Here is a 24811-nt window from a genome sequence, read left to right as displayed (position 1 = left end):
TGGACAAGTGCGAGTAAAAGAGGCATGACCAGCACACTGAGAGAGATGATTCTCCCCTTCTACTCTGCCCTCACTGACACCCCACCTGGAGCACTGCATCCAGCTCTGAGGTCCTCAGCACAAGAAAGATGTGGACCTGTCACAGCACATCCAGACAAGGCCACAAAGATATCAGGGGATGGAGCACCTCCTCTATGAGGACAAGCTAAGAGAGTTGGGGCTCTTCAGACTGAAGAACAGAAGGCTCTGGAGAGACCTTATAGCACCTTCCAGTGTTTAAAGGAGGCCTGTAAGAAAGATAGGGACAGACTTTACTCTAGTAGAGTCTGCTGATTTAGGACAAGGGGTTGTGGTTTTAAAGTAAAATAGGGTGGATTGAGACTGAATATGAAGAGGAACTTTTTTACAGTGAGGGAGTTGAAACATTGGAACATGTTGGCCAGAGAGGTAGAGGCTGCCCCTCCCTGGAAATATTCAAGGTCAGGCTGAAGGGGGCTCTGAGCAACCTGATCTAGCTGAAGATGTCCCAGCTGACTGCAGGGGGTTGGAAAAGATGACCTTTAAAAGTCCCTTCCAACCCAAACCATTCTATGATTCTTCCCTTAAAATTCTTCTGTTGCTGTGAGTCAGTGAGGGCAGCGAAGAATTTGATAAACCTCCCCAGACTTGAAAGCTCAAAGCTAAAACATTTATAGAAAACAAAGTATAACATTTTCTGGTAAAATGAAATAAGTAAATATTGTACACTTGGATGGTGCATCTACTGAATGTTAGTGATGTTTATGTTACTACATGAAAACTCCTGCATGATTACGCTCTACTGTTCTGAGAAGTATAGTTAACTTGCTGCTCAGGTTTGCAATATAACAGGATACATTTGAAGAAACAGTAGGAAAGTACATTTCCTGAAACTCACATCTGCCTGAGAAGGACCCTGCTGTGGGGCTGTTGAGATACTCATTTAACTCTTCACATTATTCCATCTTTTGCTCACAGTATTGGAATGTGACAAACAATATGCTTTTTGAAGGGAAACTAGGGAGTAATTTATCTTCTTTATGTGTGCTAAGCAGAGCAGGAGGGAGAGGAAAGCAGGGATTCACAGCAAGCCATGGAGCAATGATTAGTAACAGCTGACAGTCTCAAACCAAGACTCTCTTTCTTTGGTTACCTCATTGTAATAACAGAGTACAAAGAACCGACTGTCTTCAAGCCAAGAATCAGAGACCTAGGAACACAGAAAATAGCAGCTCACAATTTTTTTTGGTAACAAAACACTGCTGCTACCTGCATAGGGCAATTCTAAAAAGATATCCTTTTATGTCCAGACACTTTGACTAAGCTTTCCTGGAAATGGGATTCTTCTGTTGGGCATAAAGCTGATTAGTTTCTGTATAAGAAGTGAAAAAAATAAGTACTTTTGCTTATGAAAAAGCATAATGTAACATGGTAAATTATTTCAGTTTAATTAGGAAAAAAATTTGGTAGCTGATAAGCCAAAGCACATCAAATTAGTTTAAATACTAAAGGATATATTACAAGACTGAAATAAATATGCTAGTAGTTATAAGACTTTGATCCTATTCCCTGAGGATGAAAATATTAATTTTGACTTATTCTGAACATATTGCCAAAAATATCTACTTTAAACATGAAATGTACTGCATCCTATCAATATACCAGGGCTAAAGATACCTTTGCCTTCTGGATGGTGCTAAGGACATTACTCAGTGCTCCATTAAAAATTTCTTAAAATACATGTGGAAGCTTTTAATCTGCTAAAATGCTGGTCTAAGTTTTGGCAAACTGTGTCTGGAGTTTTTCACAGGCTTGTTTTTGTATGTGCAGCACTTATTAAACAACATTCCACAAATGTACAGTCCTTCTGTTATCTTACTGGCTCTACACCATGTGACAAACATGTAAACTATTTACTGTGCCAAATCACTCCTTAGGTACTCTTTAGTTGCTACTGAAAAAATAATGTAACATCCTTGAGAATACAGATGTGAGATTGGAAGTATTCACAAGGGAACAGTAGCTAGTAATGCAGTCTAATGTAAAACATAATTTGCTTTTTATCTTGGGTATGTAACACATCCCTGAAGAGACACTTCTACTGAATTGCTAGAAAAATAGATACAATTCTCGTCAGAGAGGTGCAAGATTTAAATAATGGAAAATTAAGGTTTCCCCTCTAAAAAAAGACAGACAAAGATATCTATGAGTGTGCAAAAAAAAAAAATGGGATTTGGGATACGGGACTGTACTGGTTGGTAACTTGTCACAGCTCTATGCTGGAAGAATCACTTTCTCACCAAAATGTGATTCACTATTATTGGCAAGCCTGTTTCTTGGCTTCTTCACTACAACTTCCCATAATAGACTTTATTGCGGTGATAGTGTCTTATTTGGATGTTTGTCCACTAGGATCTGATGGTAGTTAAGTTAATTTTATAGAGTTCATGCAGCAGCCACCATTTGGAAAGAAGCTTTGCCCAGTTGGATGTGATTCAACACAAGATCTGAACTAATGGTTGAGTGTGACTAATGTATCTGATAACAACCTGGCCTTTCGACTTCTGTTTGGAATTTTAATTCTAGCACAATTTTTAAAACCTTGAGATCATTCTTCTTTGCTAATTCAGAAATATTAAGGTAATCTAGAAAAGAATGATGTCATATTGCCTTTAGATATGTTCAACGGGACTTGATTTTTTTTTGAGTAATCTGAAGTTACACTAATAACTAGAATCCTAGTTATTAGTGTAATCCTGCATGGGTTTTGTTGTTGCAGTAGCTACTATCTATTCTTGCATCAGGTTTGCTAACAATTAAAATATCTCTGCATTGTGTTTTGTTGTTTTTGGGGGTTTTTTTCAGAAATCTTGTCACAACAGCGTTGTCTTGAGACAACACTGCTTTGTGCATGTGTCCATCTTAGAAGTGCTCAGTGTTCATTTTGCTTTCAAGTTAGTAGTTCATTCATCTGTTGCTGTTTTATCCATTGATCTTTCAGAGAATTTATCTGAGTTGCTCATGGATCTAGGGCTTTCCTTTTTATCTGTGTTGCACACATGTGTTTACATGTTCTTGTAATCCTTTTAGTTTATTACATTCCTTCCTATGTGCCATGTGTTTTTTCAGCTGGTAGTGTTTTGCAACAGTGTGTGTGCCTCCATGGGATGTTCTTGATGGACTCACACACTGTTCGGTGACTACTGTTCTCTCACACTTCAAGTATAATTCTAGCTTCCACCAAGTTGAGGTGCTAACTGCATTCACATGAAGCAATATAAATCACTCTGAATGGAGCTCCACGGTGCTGTTGCTATCCTGCTCCCCATAGTGATATAAAATTAGCTCAGTTATTCACCACAACAGAGTGAAGTCAGCAGTGTTGATATAACATCTTCTCAGACTGGGGAGGTTTATCCTGAAAGACATTATGCCCAAGACTGTACTGACTTTTGTGCACTAATATAGTGGAGTCTCAGTCCCTCTGACAGTTCAGGCACAAATAAGATATATCACTACATTATATCTATTCATGTCAAAAGGAAATGCACAGAGCTCTTTCATGTCTTTAAGTCATTATTTGTACTAAAAACTGCAGAACAGTAACTAGTTTGACAATATAGAGTACTTCTGGATTCTCATTTTTAAAGAATCACATGAACTTGGATTTGATAAGAGAAATTCTGCACATAAAGCTTTATGTGGCAGCAAAAATGAGTCTTGTATTGATAAAGAATCTAGAAACAATCTGAGTCTTCATTTATCTCATATAGTCAAGTCTGTTTAAAGAGTATGGGATCCAATGAACACGTAATTTGAAAAAAAAATTGTGTAAGCATTTATAAATTTATGAACTAGTAGGATTTACAAAACAGCACTTACAATCCGTAAGTTAATATCTTGATAATAAATTAATAACATTATAGCATTTTTCCTTCTTTTTTATAGGAGTAAATCGGAACTTAATTACACCCTAAATCCCCCAAGAACTTAATGGGTAACAATCAAATGAAGTTTAGGGGAAAAAATACTTTCTATTTGTGAATTTAAGGTCCTCTGGTAATATGCCATATGAATACTAAGGAGACATTACTTTAGCTGCAATTAGTCTATTATGGTTTAAATTGTCGTTATAATTTGGTGGGTTTTTTTCACAATTCAGTAATGATGTTAAGGTTCTTCTGAGAACTCATTAAGAAAGTGTGGAACTGGAGTTTCATGTGAACAGGCTTTTGTTTTCCTTCTTTTCTCTCTTTTGTTTCAGTGACCTCTTGAACTTCGGGTCAGCCTTGCAACATCAAAGCCGCACATTTTTTTCTTTGTATTTCTTCACCTTACAGACTTGTAGGAGGCAGTGGAAAGAAGTTAAGATTTTCTCTGGAATGCCTGACAGTAGCAATCAGTGCTTTTTAATAATATTATTAAGCTCTTTTTCAGGATGTTGCAGTGCTAAGTACAGTTGAAATAGGAGTTCTGGCTTCCACAATTCAAATGTTACACTGTTGCCATCTGCCATCTGCTTGCAGGCAGGATTCAGAATATGAATTTCTATGAGAGGTCTCAGGTACCAAAGAAAATACCAGCTAATTTTAAACTAAATGGATGTAAGAGAAGAGGGGGCTTTTAGGTCACTGTTATTACTGGACTGTGATGTTCTGCAGAACAGAAAAGTAGCATATTTACTTTTTAACAAACTATTAATCATCCTATCTTGAATTTGAAAGATTTATTTTCTTAATGGATGTGGGTCCTTTGCACAGGTTCATTAGCCAGGAGACAGATGTTAGCCAGGCTCAGTAAGCACATGTTCTCTGTTTTCAGAGTTCGGGGAGTTAAGACCTACTGAAATTGTAAATACTGCACAAAGTGATTTTCAGTGCAAGAATGTATTCACTAATGAAATAGCCATTCATTAGGTGAACTCTTGACCAAATCCTACTTTCTCTCTAGCTCTGAAAAGAAACCATATTCATTGGAGAAGCTCTGATATTATCTAAGTATTCAGAAATAAGTTAGAAGTGGGCGGTGAAATATCAGAATAAAGTAAGTATTTAGCTTTGCATGTAAGTAAAGAGAAAATAAGAGAGCTGTTTACGGAGGAAAGAATCAGCATCATTATGTTAACTGTGGTGCAAATAATGTACTTCTAGTACTATGCTGAACTTTTTCTAATCAACCACCAATAAGGAGCTAGTGGAGGAAAAGATGCAATTATCTGAATAAAACATTAATCCTGTTCAAGTATATAATTATAACAAAGTCTGATTCTGAGAATGTGATGAACTGAAGCATCTAAATAAATGTTTGTGTTAAAGTCCAAAAAACTTTCCAAAACTTGTCATACACTTAGAGCCCTTCAAGCTTTTCAGTTAAGTACAGAAGATGAATATTGCTGAAAGATTAATCCTAGATTTGATACATCAGAAACTGCAACTCATGCTCTCCAAATACTGGAATACCATAAACCTCAACACTTTTTCAAACAAGTGCACTTTGTTGTGTGACTCTTGAGTTTTCAGAATGCAGTCAGGATCTATTTGTGAGCTTTTTTTTACAACCAGGGGGCCAGGAATTTAGTTTGCTTTGATACTGGTCTTCAAGATATGGTATATCATTAAGAACAACAATAAGATCTGAAAGCTTCTGCTGGCATGGAAGTTGAGGTTTGAGTTTTCTTTATTTTCATGTTTCTTCTTCAGTATTAGAACTGAATTAGAATTGCTATTCATTTGTGTGAAACTGTGAAGTAATTTACCTTTTCCTTCCTTGACAGTACTTTTTTTTTCCTCCCAAGACCCTTTGTATCCTAGCAGTTTTTACTTTTCTTTGTAGATCATCATTAGTATATCTGTTTCTGACAGACTCCTGCAGAGGAAAAGATACTACTGACAGAAGGAATACACAGAACTTCTGTGTCTGGTGAGCCCAGGAACGAAAATTTAAGAGCTTTCCAACCCAGATGCTTTTCTTGCTAGTTTGCTACATATATCTGTGCTCACAGTAGCAGGAACTGAAGGTTTGGGGTGCTTTGCAGTTGCCTTTTTATTTGCTGAGTGTACAAACCTCCAAGGAATCTGTGTTTGTACTGATTGGATATGTACCTCCTTCATAGAGAAATGCCATGCTTTACACTTATCCAAGATCAAAAATGGTACCTTACAGAGATACACAGATGGGTTTTTAGGTAAAGAGAATTAGCTTCATTGTAGTGTCTATTCAGCCAAACCTGGGATGATCAATTTCTAGAGAGAATCAAAGGAAAAAAGTCTTGTGAAAGGGAAAAATGGGCTATCAGGGAGGCCCGAGCAAAACATCTGATGCAGTGCGTAGAAGTGGCAGAGCACGCCTAGACTTAGCCCAAACTGATAATTTCTAGAATAAGTCATCACTACAAACCTCCAGTCATTTCTGGGACTGGTGTTATGTCACAAGAGTTCTGCTTCAAACTTCAGCAGTGTAACAGCACCCTAGACCCATCTGTGTGAAGAAAAAGAGAGCTGACTGTGTGAGTCTGAAAAAGTACACACCATGAGACTTTCAGAGTTCTTAACTCCACCCAGTTAAGAAAGACTGGCAACTCTGTAAGGAGATTCTCAGTTACTGCGACATTTTGGCGTGTTCACCGCTGCCTCAGGCACTCATCTGGAGAAAACGTTGCAACAAAAGGAATAAGGAAAAAGCATTTTACCCTGTGCCAGCCACGTCTCTGCAAGAAGTTATCAACAGTGAAGAGGAGTACGGAAAACAATTTCTATCAATGAGGCCAGCTCTTGTATATTTGCCATAATTATCTTTTGAGAAATTCTCCACACCATCAACAACAGCATTGTTTACATTTTGTTGAATTCATTGCTCAAGGTCTGAACTGGAAGATATAGAATATATTCAGAAACAACCTGTAAGCAAAGAAAAAATGTGCACCAATAGGGGTATCTGGATGAAAGAAGTTGTAGCAGCTGCAGGAACTGCTTTCTGACTCTCTAACATTCAACATAACATATTGCTGACCCTTAATTATATCTGTAGTCTCAACAAATTATTAGAGATTTCTGACCTGAGTGTCTCTGTTTTCTCCTTCTTATCCTCCATCACCAGTAAGAGAGCTGTGACATGTGGCTGGATACCGGGATGAACAATTAGCTGGCCAGCTTTCCTGCTTTTCCAGACTATCCAACATCTTACTGGAACCCAGATCCAAGGCTTGAGTCTTGTAGGTCTTGTGGTGGTGTACAGTGGCTCTCCTCCTTCTCCACTGCTCAGAACTCAGGTGGGACCTCCAGCAATGCTATCAAGAGGCTGGGTTTCAGTACCTCTGCTCCAGTAATAATGACAATGATGGAGCTGCCTTATAGAAGTTTATAATCCAAATACCTGTCTGAAGGACAGTATGTAGGAGATCCAGCAATTAACTTTAAGAATTAAATGGAAATAATATGTTATAGGTCAACAGCTGTCCATTAGCAAAAAATGGAAAAAAAATCAGAGTGAAAGCAAGAGTAGAGCACCTAATGATGGCATTGAAGACCCCTGTTTCTGAAAGAAGACAGCCTTCTGCATGTAGTTTGATTTGCAGTCAGTCCCTCTACAATGATCTGCTTAGCTGATGCAGTCATTCAGAAAGTACTTTGGATCTTATCGCATTTTACAGCATTGATGAAATGACGATGTCTTAGTTCTGCTGGTGTGCAAGTATTCCCTGTATTGTTCCGTATGTTCCCAAAACCCAGCCTCAAGAATTTTTTTCATTACATTCTTCAGCTATTCACAGACAGCTATTCACAGACAGCTATTGCAAAAACAAACTGACAAGGAAGCAAATACAATGGGGTTGTGCTATATTCTCATGTAGAAAAAGAGGTTGTGGATCATGACGTTCAGGCTAGAGCTAAAGAGGTGAAAGGAGCAGAAAAGAGAAAGCATACAAAGCCTGAATTAAACCTTTGTGTACCTAACTATGCTATGCGTTCACAAGTTTTCAGGCTCGTTTTTGTCATATTTTGATAATGGCCTAAGGGCACTGTTGTTATCTGTCAACCTCCCAAAGTGGGAGGTTTTAAGAGCCTCTTATATAGTTGTGCACACTTCTTTCCCTCTCTCTTGACATATGGCTGGCCTTAGCTCCTTTATTTTTAAGTCTAATTTCATGCCAATGGAGTGAGTTTACATCTGTTGAAGGTGAGATGATTTTTAGATCCTGGAACAGTTTTCCCTTCATTTTGAACTGGTTCTTGAAGACCTATGCGTGTTGGAAAGCTGAAACTGTAGACAGTGATCATTGTCTACAAGCAAATGGTAGGTGAAATCTTAACAAGTGAAAACAGAGACTCCTTCAATCTGATATGAAATTCCATGGAGTGCAAAACCAACATAAACCTATGGGAAATTAGTTAGTTCAGTGGTCAGCCAACCCATTTCTTTGTCTTCACCTTTACCTGATAACAGATTCTTACTGAAAGACTATGAGAAACAGAAAGAGATAGAGTTAATTGCCTTTGCTTGCCCTCCCTACATCTAGGGAGCACTGACGACCAGAGTCATCCTAAATTGCTCGTTACCAGAATTTAGTAGTGAATAATGACTGTATCCGTGAAATTTATTTCATTTTGAAATTATTAACTTCTGGTTTGTGGTGCTGTACAACACAATTTAATTGTGTGCTGTGTGAAATAGTGCTTCCTTTTCTTTATCATAAATGTACTTCCTAGTTATTTCATTGGATACCCTGTATTTCCTTTATTAGGAAAAATAGTTAGGAGATACAATAATAAACACTTACTTCACCTAAGCCTCTACAAATGTTGTGTCTTTTTCAAACCAAGAGGGTGCACTCTGCTTAATCCCTCCTTGCATTTCACTAGAACTCCATTCCACTAATAAGCCCTGTCACCCTCTCTGTACTGTTCACTGAGTCTGAGAACTCTTGCCTGTGTTCTAATGCCCATTTGAGAACTTGTGATTAAGTGTGGTACAGGTGTAGCACGTTCCCCTTTCCCAGGTGTATTACTTTGCACTTGGCACCATTCTAGTTCACCCGTCATGTTACCACAGACTCATTCATTATTGAAAACTTCACATTGGAGTTTCAGTCTCCAATATCCTGAACAAAATACTTGCTCTCAGTGTCCTAATTCCCAAAATGCTGAGGCTTGGTTTTGCATTTTGGACATTTTACTGTACAAAATACAAAACCAAGTATTTTCTATTTACAGTCTAATGCAGCTGAATTTACACTTTGTAATATTTTTGAGTTTTTAATTTTCAGGTTTGCTGTTTTTCTGTAACCAACTCATATTTGTTTGTATTAAACTCAAAAAGTGTTTTGAGCTTTCTCTAAGATATTTTTAGTCCTTCTGTCCTTGACTAAAATAGAAATGTTAAGAAAGAGGCAGTGTGGTTTTACAGTGGTCCATCAGTGCTCAGGCAAGATGCTTTAACTCCTACATGTTCTTCCAAACAGCTTTTGCTTTTTTGTTTTGACTGTGACTTGCCTGTCAGGAAGCAAAGTCTTGGTGTTACGCATTTGAACTAAAACATAAAATCAAAACCAAGTCTTTGTGGATGGGAGATTGCTCCCTATTATTAATTCAGCTGGAATCCCATACTGAATGCAAACTGAATAAAAGCATAACAACCTGTTATTCAATACTTTGTGAAACAACTAAAAAGTAATGGTCCACTAACAAAAACTATATTTTGCAATGGAATTTCAATCAGCCTTTAATTAAGGGCTACTAGCAAAACTGAATTATTTTAGAGGAGTTTTTTAGTTTTGCTGTCTTTAATTATTGCAGATTTTGTTCTTGAACACTCTTGGTGTTTGTGCATTGCTGCCTGCAGAGACTTAGACTTCAAAAACCGCAGTGCTGCATACTTTCTGCTTTTGCATTCTCTATATCCTCCTTAGGTTTTCTTCTTTTGTGGTATAATCAAATTTTATTTTGTACAGATTTTATGCAGGAATTTAATCTCTGCTGCTACTGCATTCTAATTTTTAGTCAGATATGGGTTTATTTAGTTATTGTCAGATAGATTTCTGTGTATTGCCTATTGCAAAAATTGTGTCAGAAATGAGTTATAAATTAATTTTATGAACCTTTCTGTAGCTCCTTGCTTTTAGTATTTGCACAGATTAAGAGGTATAGCACTTTTTGAGGAAGGGGTTCCACGCAAGGGTGCATTTGTTGTACAGATATGTATGATATTTCATTATGATTTTCTAAAATCCATGCCTTGCACAAAGCTTTCTGATTTCCAGCTGGGTATGGTTTATTTCCTACTGGATCAACTTCTGTGCAAAAACTTGTTCAGGAAATCATAGTCTGATGGCCAACACACTCTGAATCTGCACACAGTTTGTTCTGTATTTTGACAAGAAAGTCAATGATTCTAGGTGCTGAATACTTTCTAAGCTACTTTTTTTTTCCTTACTGATTTTTTTTGAATGTAGCTACTTGCTATTTAAACTCAGTTTTTTAACTTTTAAAATCTTTGTCCAAAATATTTCAGAATCATATGACATCATTATGAAACTTATCTTGCCCACATTCCCTTAAAGACTGTGGAAGGGAACAGTATAAGAAGGTTCCAATTTCTCCATCTTTGAGTGCCTATCTAAATAATGACTAATAAAGACTATGTGCCAGACTTGATAGATTTTTGTTGTTATACATAAATACAAATGTTGAAAAGGTCTTTAAAGTAGTAAGTTGTGTAGTTTCATGGTTGTATAGTTTTAGCTGCTATAAGCCTGAATTTCCATAAAGATGCTCGTTTGAGATTAAATTGTTTCTTAACATGGATCAACATTTGTGGTGTTTCTTCAGTTGTTTCTCTAACTCTACAATATTCCATTTACATGATGAACTGAATCTTTATACACTTAGTAACTTGCATGCCAGTCTTGGTTTTGGACACACACAAATCAAAGCACAAGTTATCCTTTACTTGTGGAAAAAAGTATGTGGATGTTCAAATTAAACAGCACTGTCATTCAGTTATGTAAGTTGCATATGTAAATACCTATATGAATGCATGAACTGGTGTGTGCATGAAATGCACAAGTGCATAAAATTTATGCTGCCACACAATTCAGCTTTTACAATGCTGACATGGTTATAAATGTGGGTGTGGGAGAAAGAGGAAAGAGTTGCCTTAAAAAGGAGGTAAGTTACTTTTTAAAAAACCTTTTATGCATTAGAAGAAAGGCATAAATGAAAAAGTAACACACTCCTAGGATGTCCATGGATTGGTTACTCATAGAAGGCTTACTACTACAGGAGATATCAACAGGATTCCTCTGTAGAAAGATTCCCATACAAACATATAGGCAGCTCAAATGCACTGACAATCCGAAAAGCGCTTCACTCAGAGAGGATCTGCCAATTCTCTTCTTTTCCATATAACCAGAGTCAAATGAGATCAGTGTAAAACTTTTCGTTGATTTGGTGGGCATTGATAATTCTGACTTCTAAAATAATTTCTCTAGGACTTGCAAAAATCAGGGAATTTTGGGAAAATCAGAAAATTTCCCAATTTTTAGAATTTGGAAAATGGATTCATTGCTCTGGTGGCCAGCTAAACTGACGAAACACTGCCTAACTGCTTCTCAGTTTTCATGTATGAACTATATGAACTGAATCAGGAATTCTGTACTTTTTTAAACTGAAACACTGAAGTGTTAAGACTGACTTTCGTTAATGCTTTTACCTTTCAGGTTAACTGTGAGTACCCAAGATGTTTCACAGGCACAGGTCTGTTCTGTCACAATGAATTAAAGGGAATTATTGCTGGGCCCCTGGGAGAATGATAATTCTGGCTCCACAGGTCTGTTCTGCCTGAATGAGAGACTTTCCATCTGTTGAAACTACCACAAATATTGTGGGTGATATGAGACAGCACCTGAGACCTTGTAGTGGGTGACACATTTTTTTCCACAATACAATTGTCAGCAAGCAGACAGGAGAGCATTGGAACTACTTCAAGGAGTTAGGATGAGCAAATTCAAAATTCTGGCCCTTTATGTTTGCTGCTATTAATTTAATGTGTTAGGAAAGGACATGACAACTGTCAAATGAAAAATGCTGATACTTTACTGGAGGATAGGTGTTTTGATATGATTTATAACATTTGTATCCAGTTACACTTGATGGGCCATTTACTGCCTCATTTCAGTGTTGGAAAGGCAGATATAAAACATAATTTCTTAAATTTAATAACATAGAACTATTTTCTAGAATTATGTCTTTACAGAAGGCTATGTACAGCTGCTATCTGGATGTGGGAGGCTGTGCCATTGTATCACAGTTCCCCATCATGCAACCTAGTTTGGGTCTATCACACCACATGCTAACTTCAGGAGAACATTTTTTAGCTTCCTGGCTAACACATTCCTGGTAAAGAGTTGTAATCAGTAAAAAAATACTGTTTGCTTATGCATATTTGATTATTGGTGATAGCATCACAGCTTCAAGCAGTTATGAGGTAACTTGGTTTCTACAGCAGCTCTCAGTGATGGCCCTATATACCATCTTGATGCAGCTACTTGAAGTCTATTGCAATCTCTGCAGCATTACCACTAAAATAGCTACCAAAATACTTTGCATCTGCTGAGCTATGGCAACTTAATCTACATATCTCCATCTTCTTTTCTGCCCCAGTAGCTAATAAAAAACTCCACCAGCCCTATGTCTAGAAAGAAAAAGGAGAGATACAAATGGAAAACATCATTTGCCTAAGGTTATACAATATGTAACAGCATTGATTTTTCCACATTTTACATCCGCAAGTTGCTTTGGGCAAAATCTGGCTTTTCTGCAGTTGAATCTGTTCATATCCAGATGCTGCAATTTTCTTGACTTATGTAAGGGAGTGGCTTGGAGACTGTGTCAAGTTCAGTTGTTTCTTTGAATACTACCCTTTTTTCACTGTAGTAATTTCAAGCAACTGCAACTACACTTGGCTGTTACCTGTCAACTCTGTGTGTGCTTTGTTTTATTACTTGAGTCACTTTGTATACCTTTCTTTTATCTCAATGGGGGGATAGACCATGCTCCTTACTACTTGTTTTTATCAATCACCTTTCATTGCAGTTCTCTGATAGCTGAAATCAAAAGCATCATATGTATATCTGAAGTTAGTCAAGAAGCATCCACACCTGGAAATTCCAGCCTTCTGCTCTTTGTCAAAACTTTCTATAGTTTTTTTGTAGTGATAAATACTATGAACATTTTCAAAGTGTGGGGGTAAAACCTTGTGTCTCTGAATCTGTCCAAAAGAAAGTAATTTGTGCCTCCTGCAGTAGTCAGTGTTGTAGTCTGTTACTGAAATGCTACATCAGAGGCAGGGAAGTTTCTGTATCTTCCAGAATCCATTAACAACAGTTATGTCATTATTTGATTTAGGGGAGCAAATATAAACAAAGATATATACAAACTACGTACTAGGATGTTTCTCTTCTTTGATGTATACCTTCTGTACTTGTTCTTTTGAACTGTTTTTCCATACAACCTTCCTTTGTGGAAGTAGATTCACAATCTTTGTGTTTGTACAGGATCTTGCACACAAAATCCTGGTTTGTGATTAAAATTCATTTGTACCACACTAGTATTCCTCCCATTAACAGTTTGGACAAGTGTTATTGTCTCATGCACAGTGAGTTGTACTCATATTGGGATCTTTGCTTGATTCTGTAATTGCTGACCTGCTGTATCATCTTTGGTGAGCCAGCGGACCTCAATTTCACTGTTTCTACGTTCCCTTTCTCCTTACCCATCTTGACTTATGTTAGTAAATAAACTGTTCCCTTACTGTTGCTGCAATGTGCAGCAAAAATTAGTCTCAGGTCTTGAATTGGGTTTTTATCCCTTGTTATGTTTTACCAGACCATGATATTTGAAAGAACTGCACAGAATTTTAATCCCAGTTCACTTGGATTTAAAAGCAGTGGTCCCTGTATAACTATTCCAAGCTTTCAAAATTTTGGGAGAGGAGAAGCAACCTCTCTATTAAACTGAACTATAATTGAGCAAAATATTTGCAAATAAGCCCTATAAAATTTCTCTAGCTTTAAGATTTGTCACGAATGTTATGCTCAAATTACACTTCTATAAAGACTGGTTATGAATCGTTTTTCTGAAAGATATTTCAGAAATACATATTTTTGTTAAGCAAAGGTACTTCATTCTGACATCCTTATATTCAGTGAATAACTGAAACATGCATTATGATCTTGCTGTATCAGCTCAAAAAAACATTAAGGTATAAAGCTCTTAATGCTTGTGCAATTTTTCCAATCCTTGTCTATTTCATGATGAATTGTTATCATACATATATATTTATTTTATATATATCCTAGTTGTATTAAACCTGTTTCAGAGCCAACAGGAGCACCACAGACATGGTATTTGTTCTCAGACAACTGCAAGAGAAGTGTAGGGAACAGAACAAAGGTCTCTAAAGGTCTCTTTGTTGATCTCACCAAGGCTTTTGACACCGTGAGCAGAAAAGGTCTATGGCAGATTTTGGAACATTTAGGTTGTCCCCCCAAGTTCCTCAAAATGATCATCTTACTTCATGAGGATCAGCACGGCCAAGTCAGATATGGCAACGCACTTTCTGAGCCCTTTCTAATATCCAATGGTGTGAAACAAGGCTGTGTTCTTGCACCAACCCTATTCATAGTCTTTTTCAGCACGATGCTCCAAAGGGCCACGGCAGACCTCGATGATTAGGACGGTATCTACATTTGATATTGTACTGATGGAAGCCTTTTCAACCTAAGGCGACTGAAGGCCCACACCAAGACCTTAAACCATCTTGTCTGGGAGCTGCTTTATGCTGATGACGCCGCCCTCATGGCCCACACATCAGAAGCTCTGCAGCGCTTAACATCCTGTTTTGCAGATGCTGCTGAGCTCTTTGGGCTGGAAATCAGCTTAAAGAAAACAGAAGTTTTTTATCAACCTGCACCTCAGGAAGTCTTCCATCATCCCCGTATCACCACTGGCAAATCAGAGCTCAAATCAGTCCAGCGGTTTAATTAGCTAGGTAGCCTCATCTCCTCGGATGGTAAGATCGATGGAGAGATAGACAACAGGTTAGCAAAGGCATATAGAGCTTTTGGAAAACTCCATAAAAGAGTTTGGCAATATAAACACCTGAAGAAAAGTACAAAGATCAGTGTTTACAGAGCCATAGTGCTGTCTACTCTTTTATATGGGTCCGAATCACAGGTCGTCTACGGCCACCATCTGTGTCTCCTAGAACACTTCCATCAGCGCTGTCTCCGCACAATCCTAAACATCCACTGGTCAGATTATGTGACCAATACATCTGTTCTAGAACAAGCAGCAGTCACAAGTATCGAGGCCATGTTACTGAGAACACAGGTGCACTGGGCAGGACATGTCTCAAGGATGAAGGACCACCACCTCCCTAAGATCTTGCTCTATGGTGAACTTGCCACCGGCTGCTGCAAGAAAGGAGCCCTGAAGAAAAGATACAAGGACTCCCTGAAACAACATCTCAGCCTTGGCCATATTGATCATCATAACTGGTCTACTCTGGCCTCCAATTGGGAGGTCTGGAGACACGCCATCTATAACGCAGCTGTCTCCTTCGAGAACACACACAGGATCACTCTTCAGAAGAAAAGACAACACAGAAAGAATCGTGCCTTGCAGAATATATCACCTAAGGAGTCTTTCTGCTGTGCCTTTTGCAACCAGATGTGCCTGTCTTGTATTGGCCTTTTTAGCCACCAGCGCGCTCGCAGCAAATGTGGGTAGAGCCCTTCCCAAATCTTCATTCGCAAAGCCCAGCCATGATATGTATCTTAGGGACAATGCATATTTTAAAATAATTGTGTCAAGCAATTTTCAGGTCAGATGCTTTATGTTGTAACAAAATGAGAGAGTATAAAATATTCTGAACTCCTATAACTGCAGCAAATTCGAAACAGAAATGGACCAAAGTTGTCAGCTCTGTGTTTCTATAAGAATTCAGGTCAGATTTGGCTATAATATAAACCAAATGACAATTTCATTTATTTCTTTGGTTATTTATGCTTCTTCTCATATACCGTGTTTTAATTTTGCCCTTGACTTTATAAGAGAAACTGACTGGGAATGATGACTTAGGAGTTCTCTCATTTTAAAGACTGTAGGCAATAAAGACTAACACATAGTATGCAGGTGAATTTATGTCTAGACCACAAGAGATAAATAATATAGATAAGTACATAATCATATTTTCCTATAAACATGAAAAGATGGTGAATGGTATGCAAATAACCTCTATTTTCTCCCAAGCAGATGTTTGTACATGCCTGGTAACATGTACGTCAGAAGATAGAATCTCATAGAGAAAACTGCATACCTGCTTGAACCACGTGCAATAATAGTAAGTCATAAGGCAAATGTGTCTAAAACCCTCTGTATGTGATTCTGCATTGTTTCTTTCATGACAGTACCAAAACACGGGACAGAGAAATATGACTGGGTTGACTTCACCACTGAAAGTTTATTTTTATGGCCTCTATAACTATTGCTTTGATTTTATTGTTCTAATTTCTTTGACATTCACAACACTTGCAAAGGAATATAATCATCCCCAGCCTATTTCTAATGTCTCAGAGACTCTATGTTCTGATATTGCCATATAGTTATATTCAGCACATTTTGCATAATTACAAGTGGAAATCCAGAACACTATATCTAGGAGACACTGTAATACCTGCAAACAGAAAACTGTTTATTCAAATAATTGACATTTGGAAAAAGCAAGTATGTTATCAGCGTGAAGACCCTGGAGCAATCTTTTGAGGTTAGTTAAAAGGCATCCACTTTGCTCTGCCAAACAAAATACAGGAAATAAGAGATCTGTTTCATGGATACCGAGTGGTCTTAAGACTGACTTGAGAACCATAAGACTTTTATCCAATGAATTATCCTACAGTGTATAAAAAAAGAATTCAAGTGTACTTAAAATTGCACAGTAGCACACTTGTAATGGTTATCATTAATTATGATTTAGATATCCACTAATACCTGTATATTTACTTGTGTATGAGAGTTCTGCAATAAATATGTAAAAGCATCTTTAAAAAAAAAAACAAATTTGTATGCTAAAGGAGGTATTGTTCAGTGTAGAAAACAGCTTTTTCCACATTTTTCAGCAAAAAACTGTGAAATATCTTTAATGCCCATAAAAAAGGACATAGTCTTGCTGTATTGAATGATTTTTAAAAAGAATTAAATCTGTAACTTGTGAGTTGAGTTTTCTCGGATTGCTCCTTGTGCCACTAAAAAAGTTTAAAATGTTGTTATTCACCTTGAAAATTACTGCCTGTACTTCAAAGGGAAGTTCTAAGAATAATCCATTTAACATTGCAAGGCACTTGTATGATAATAGGACAAATCTTCCAGATAGACAAGATTTCTCTTTGCCGAATGCCTTTCTATAACAGAGGAAGTGATTGTTATGAAAAAAGGGCACAAAAAGGATAAAGGCCTCCAGAGATTTTAAAGGTAAAAAAAAAACAACCATCAAAAAGAAGGGTATTGTTTGAATCCAGAGAATGAAATGCTTTTTCAGAATAGGATTAGTTAGAAACTCATTGTTCTGATATTTCACAAAATCTCTACTGAGACCTGGTGATACAGCCAATGAACTTGTTTTATCAAAAAGCCAGCTCCTTGTGATACTCGTGACTCTCTAAGGTGGATTTTCTGATCTTCACTTGAACCAAGTGTTTCTGCTTAGAACATTGAAAATCGATTCAAATCCTTGTATAGGATGACCTGCCTAATTTCCTGTTTTACCTTGAGCTCATTCAGAGAACCAATATGAATGGAGATTAGGAGGACCTGAGAACTGGTCAGATAAATTCTCCTGCAATAACTAATCCTGCAAAATAGAGCAGCAGTGCCAGTCTCAGCTAACACTGGAAAAGGGTAAAAGGTAAATCCCTTTCTGCTTTTAATGGTTCTTCTATCAATGTCCCGCCAACCTGGGGAGTTCTACATGTGAAAGGGACAAGAAGATAGGAAGAAGATATAACATGTAACAGGATAAGACACTGGTGGGGAATAAAACCTACCACCATTTCCCCTACAAAATTTATAAATTTCTCCCTAGTTTTAGTATTCATTTAATTTTCAGTATCCATATAATATGCGTGTATAGAAACAAGTTTCACTTTCTCCTTGAAATATGAGAAGGCAAATGATTTTGTAACTGTGAAATTGTGGTTTCTGTGAAGATGTGAGTCTGTGTTCATTTGTGTTTGTAAGAGGAGATCTTAATATATTTGAAAATCAGTGAAATAGAGAACTTATAGTCTCTGGATCCTCTGACAATCAAGGTAGTGTATTAGGTATTTTAGAGCCTAGGACTGCAGTGGGTGGTTTTGATTAAGTTCTCCAAGATGTACCACTATTTGTTGATAGCATGAAGTCTACGCTTTCTTTTCTTTGAATAATTGGTACAATAAATACATCACAGGTACATCCTGAACATTATTAACAAATTTGAGAGGTCCTTCATGAAACTTAAGAGGAATGTCAAGGCACAAGGCACACATCATCATAAGAAATTAGATATTATATCACTAGGTAAAGGAACAACTTGGAAAGGAGCTTTCAAAGCTTAATACAGTTGCTGACAAGAAGACAAGAAACAGAACTGATGGAATGAAGTTTCTTACAAACTATCCAGTCTATTCCATCTATCACTTATGGACACAGACCTATTGGAACAAGTCCAGAGGAGGCCATGAAAATGATCAGAGGACTGCAACACCTCTCCTGTGAGGACAGGCTGAGAGATTTGGGTTTACTCAGTGTGGAGAAGAGAAGGCTTTGGGGAGAACTTAAAGCACCTTCCAGTATCTAAAGGGCCTACAAGAAAGCTGCAGAATGACTTTTAACATGGGCTTGTAGTGATAGGAGAAGGGAGAATGGCTTAAACTAAAAAAAGGTAGGTTTAGATTAGATATTAGGAAGAAATTCTTGACTGTGAAGGTGGTGAGGCACTGGAACAAGTTGATCAGAGAAACTGTGGATGTCCCATCCCTGGAAGTGTTCGAGGCCAGGTTGGATATGATTCTGAGCAACTTGGTCTAGTGGAAGGTGTCCCTGTCCATGGCAGGAAGTTTGGAATGAGATGCCCTTTTAGGTCCCTTCCAACCCAGGATGGTCCTTTGCAGGGTTAAGAGTTGGACTCCATGATCCTTGTGTGTCCCTTCCAATTCAACATATTCTGTGATTCTATGAATGATTCTATTTTTTTCTAATCTGATGCCAAAAGATTACAAGTTAGACAGATGTTTTATATATCAAGGGTTACAAGCATGTGTTACTGCCTACTATCAATAGTTTCAACTTTCTTGGGTTTTGGAACTAGTTTTTTGAGATGCATTATCTTTGATAACAATAGGACATTCTGGAAGAAGTATCTGTTCAGAAAGTAGGATGAGAGTGGAGTAGAGAGTCAGTTTCATAGCACCTACATATAGTAGCTCATACAGTTAGACTGTCTTGGAATTGAGAAAAGCATCTTTCAGTTTCTCTGTGTATTAATTCAAACCTCTTATTACAATTGTCTCTAAAACAGCAATACCAGTGATATCTCTTTCTGCAGGTTATAACACTGCTAGGACATGGAATGTTCATTTTTTTGTGTGTTTTGATGTGTGCATCTTTATGTAACTATTTAAAAGAACAGAAAAAGTGTAGCGTGTTTTGTTTTTACAAGTTTACCTGTGACTAAACTGGAAACAATTAGAGGCAGAACCAGCATTTGCAGCATTCTCATGAGTAGCTCTCCAGGAAACGAAAAGTACTTCACTTCCCGATAGCTCATCTTATATGATCGGAGAGAAAATCCAAGGATTACACCTGAAGAGAAGGAAAAGATATCATTACTTACTCTTTTAAAGGAGTAGTAACATCTAAACATGAATAATTATAGAGTACTTACTCAACACATCTGATTGTAACATGCAGTTGTTATTACACCCCAGATTGCAGTCCCGATTTTCTTTCTCCAGTATCATAGCTACTAATATGAGTAGTCCTACCGAAGCCAGGAAGTTATTGTCATAGTTTAGGAGCGGTATTCTCCAATTTAGTCTTCCCAGCAAAACACTCCAAACCATAAGTTGTTCACTCACACCCCTGTCCCCTCCCTGCCCCTCCTCTGTGGCGGGATGGAGAGGAGAATTGGAGGCACAAAAGGTAAAGATCACTGGTTGAGATAAGAACAATTTACTGGAGACAGACATGAAATAAGAAAACGAACAATTTTAATAACGAAGTGTACAAGAGTCAAAGGATTCACAAATGATTGCTCACCACCTAGAAACCCCTGACAACACCCCACTGTGCTGCCACACTCTGTGACCCTGCAGAAACCCCTCCTCCTGTCCCCAGAAAATGAGGTGGGTGGATACAGAATAACCCCTGGGTCCAGGCCAAGCCCCCTCCTGGATACTACAAAAATTACCCCTGTTCTGGCCAGAACCAGGACAGGTATTCAGAAGGTTATTTGTGCTGCTGTTTTTTGAAATCTGGGTTACTGTCAAAGGTACATCTTGAGCACTAATGAAAAGGAAACAATCGCTGCTACTACAGCCAAGTGCCTCGAATTCTGGGATTTTGAGTGTGATCACATATGCAATGCGTATACGCACTAGCTACCAGTCTTCAGAAGTCTTGTCCATGCCTGTTTACTCTGTGGGGCCTGATCCTGCAGATGTGCTTCAGATGGGAGGAGATAACCAGGACAGACACAGTTGAGAATCCCCTTGTGGTTTGGTCTTTTCACAGTCAAACATCAGCAGGAGGTAGGTGGTTTTACACACTCCTACCTTCAGAAACACTGGCATTTGCAAAGAAGCAGCTAATCAGGGTTGGAAGGTCCTACTAGAGGATTAAGTGGTGGGTCTCAATGCCTGAGGGACAGGGAATGGGAAAGCCTGGACACTAAGGGAATGCCTGGATCCATCTTTCTGTGAACAGATAAATGATGCTTGAGATACATTTACAAATGGAAGCCAAAGATGGGCTGATGTGTGGCAACATAAACTTCTCACCTACAACTTTGTAGATTTTGTCCTATACTTGGCTTTACTTGCATATTAGTTAGTTATTTGGTTAACTGATATAACCAATTGCAGTTTGTAATTTTTAAATGGCTTGGTGCCTATCTGATGTACATCTTCTACATCCAGTCAAACAACATATGGCTTTATCTGGAACACATTAACTATACAGATGGTGAAACTCAACTATCCATCCCATTCATGACTCCATGACTCCATGTTCTACCCCACCGTCTAGTACTTGTGTTTGGGTTAACTGTGACTGTATAGAAAGCTGGATCAGAAGATTGGTCCTGCTGCATAAAGAATTTATTTTTACTGGGTTAATTTTTAGCCAGGTCAACTCCCTGAGGCAATTTTTTGTACAGTTACACAAATGTTGGTAGCTTTACAGAGAGAAATGTGCCTTGAAGAAGAGTGGGATTGCCCTTTCTGGCAGATAGCCAGACTTCAGTTTCCTAAAACTTCCCATGAAACTGCCTCCTCAGTGACATTAGGCAGCAGAGCATTCAAACTCCCTTCTAGATCCTGTTAGAACTTGAGTCCAACCTGAAAATTCTGTACCGCTGAACACTTCTGGAAACTGACAGTTCCAATTCTTAATCACTTTGTGGTTTTGCTCTTCTTTAAAATCATATTTTTGATTGGTACATCCAGAGAGCAGATAATATCTTCATGCCAAATTTTGCTGGTTAAAATATGCTGTTATACCTCCTACTCTAGCTTATTGACATCTGCTGACGTAAGGAAACAGCTGTATCTCTCAATTTAGTGACTTCTATCTATCTGATCATGATTTAGGGACTTCAGCAGGTTGTTTAAACTAGACAAATCCAGAAATATCTTGCATAAAACAGAAAATCTGAATTACAAAATGAGAGAAAAGTGATTAGAGTGCAATTGGCACCAAGCATGGAGATCATGCTATGGAAGAGAGCAGCAGGACTAGAAGGCATCTGTTTTTGTCTCATTCATGTTCTACAATCTCAGGTAGACAAAGTGCATTTTGCATAAATGGTTCTTTTTTAGGTAAAATTACATCATAAAATGCACAGAGGAAAGGCCTCTGAATTAGTCTTTTTTAAAAGACCTGCCTAAGAGTTTCCCTTCTTTTCAATAAGGTTTTAAATTCCACTGCAGTGTTACTCATTATTTTCTTTTCATATGGGAAACACATTTCTCAGATATAAAGAATCCATCTGGACCTTTTGTTTCTGCACTTAATGAGCACTACATTTTGACAACTGGATAACAAGCAAATAGAGCTAGACTAGTTTCTCACTTAGGCCACAGTTCTGCAATTAGTTCCACATGAATTAATCCCTGCACTAGTACAAAGCCTCGCTGAGGTTGGTAAGGGTTTCTGAGGCTGCTATAAGAACTAGTCCTTATGCTATGCTATAAGGGCTTGATTATCTGTTCCACTACTATCCAAGCAGTACGAAATTACCTAAGAGAGAACCAGATGACCGTCTGAATGAATATTATTGGTAGTGAGAGTGAGTTTCTGAACTTTCTGTGCAAACCTGTTGAGCCAAAAATTATCGGGTTTTTTTTTGTGCGTAACTACAGGGTTGCCCAGCACTACAGTTTACAGAAAGAATTTCTGCAATGCGAAAAAAATGTGCCCTGGTAGTGTATTCTGTTGAAATGGATAAACACCCAATAGTTACTAATTCTTCAGCCTTAATCTTAGCACTGCTATTAATTTGTATGCAATCACGCCTAAGACATGGGAACCTTTCTCTGACTCAGTTTCCCTGCTTGTAACGTACATATGGTAACAGTTATTTCACAGATATTTCTGAAAATTAATTGTGTTCACACAGTGATCTTAGCAGCTCAAGAAGAAATTCAAGCAAATTATTTCCTCATTGTAGCATGTGCTGCTGAAAGCAGAACAGCATGATTTTACCAGTCTCTCCTGATTTTAGATTAAACGAAGATTGGACATTATTTTCTGTTCTGATTTTAAATCCCTAGATACTGGGTATTACATCCTGTCTGACAAAGTTTTGTTAACGAAAACTGTGTTCTTGAAACAGAGAAGTCAAACTTGGCAAGGTAGCTTTGTCTTCTTTGAGATAACTTCTTAGAATCAACATTCACAGGCTTAGATAGCAGCACACAATGACGATTTAAAGACAGACGCAATGACAAAGCATCAAAATAAAGCCGTGAAACAAGACCTGCTAGGAGGTACTAAACCTTTGGAAGGTGTGCAGTATTCCAACAACCATCCCATACTTTGTGTGCAGTAAGAGTTTTACTGCTTAGCACTGTCCATAATCAAGACAGGGAAGATTAAATATTAGAACTGGCCTTTCTCAGTAAAAGTTTCAAATTTCAGGTTAATTCTGAAAATTGTAATGAAACAAAGCCTTGTGTGAAACAAGCTCCCACAACTTGCTGTGCAGGTTTCTGTCTACCCTTTGTAACACAAAGGAACAACTAATCAGCACTATCAGAGCCTGACTTCTCAAATGGTAAATGGTGTACCATTTCTGCACTGCAGGAAAGAGCAGATTTCTCAACAGAATTTGTTAGGCTTTTTCTGGACAAAAATGAGTAGTGCCTGTTTAAGCTAACAAGCTGAATTGTATACATGTCTATAGTTTGTATAATAGAACCATACTACTAAATAATTTATACACTTCATAATGATGAACCAAATGAGATTGAAGTTGTAAAAAGATTCTTGAGGTATTCTTGTCAGTGATACAGTCAAGTTTATGGAAAAATTTATTTGCAGATAATCCTGATGACAATCAGAACAATCCTTAAACTAAACAATTTTATTATATTTTTATGCCAGTATACATGTTCAAAGTAAAATCCAATCTGTATGAATACAGTGAAGAAAAGATTTAAAACTTGAAAGGAGAAGAAGGTGAAAATAATTCTGGAAGTGATGGTAAAGGGATGAAAATGACAAAAATGGTAGATATGATTTGGAATTCCTTATTCCAAAAATAGAATTACTTTAATGAATGGCTTAGGGTCTTCACTTCTAGATGCTGGGTACCAGGAAGGAAACAATAAAGACTTCATATCAGACTTTCAAAACTATGGATATACCTGTAATGGCTAAGAAACATGAAGCCTTCTATATAAAATTTCTTAAATGGATTAACATCAAAATGTGATGAAGTGAGCCATAAAATCAGGATTTGAAGTAGCAAGACAACAATACTTTTGTAATATTAAGTTTTTAGGAACATGCATTATGGAGATGGTTTAAAAAAAAGAATTACATAATTTCCTAAATTGAATTTAAAAATTAACTTCAAAATCCTCCATGGAGAAAATTAAGTTCTTAACTGTGTACAAAAATGCCTCGGTCCCACAATAGTAGTGAGCTGTTTCACACGATTCTTTCTGTTGCATAGATGAAATGAGTTGCACACCTACATGAGTTTAAAACACCACATCAATTAAAAATTAAAAAAAAAGGAATCATAACTCTTAGAAGATGAGAGATGGGGCTTTACCCACATCTAAATGCTCATTCAGGAACTTTAGGGAAGCTTATGTCTATCCTCCTCCTTGGCCCACTCAGAAGAATTAGACAGAAAAATTTAATAAAGAGAGACGATTGCTTTTTCCATTGCTTCGAGTAATTAATAATTTTAAGTCTAAGTTATTAAAATGAATTCTTACGAGCTTCTGGTCTCTTATTTCAGAATCACACAG

At 37.5% G+C, this 24811-nt stretch overlaps 1 protein-coding gene across 1 annotated transcript in view; it reads right to left on the bottom strand.

Annotated features, from left to right (window-relative positions):
* The window catches only part of SLC1A3 (solute carrier family 1 member 3), a 65599-nt gene that overhangs the window by 26369 nt on the left and 14419 nt on the right, over positions 1 to 24811 (bottom strand). Inside the window, exon 3 of the mRNA XM_017811350.1 lies at positions 19776 to 19913. Coding sequence (XP_017666839.1) covers positions 19776 to 19913 — 138 coding nt within the window. The remainder of the gene's footprint in view (positions 1 to 19775; positions 19914 to 24811) is intronic.

Source organism: Lepidothrix coronata, unplaced genomic scaffold (assembly GCF_001604755.1).
Source record: "Lepidothrix coronata isolate B3197 unplaced genomic scaffold, Lepidothrix_coronata-1.0 Scaffold31, whole genome shotgun sequence".
NCBI lineage: Eukaryota > Metazoa > Chordata > Aves > Passeriformes > Pipridae > Lepidothrix > Lepidothrix coronata.
This window is presented reverse-complemented; position numbering and strand designations above follow the sequence as displayed.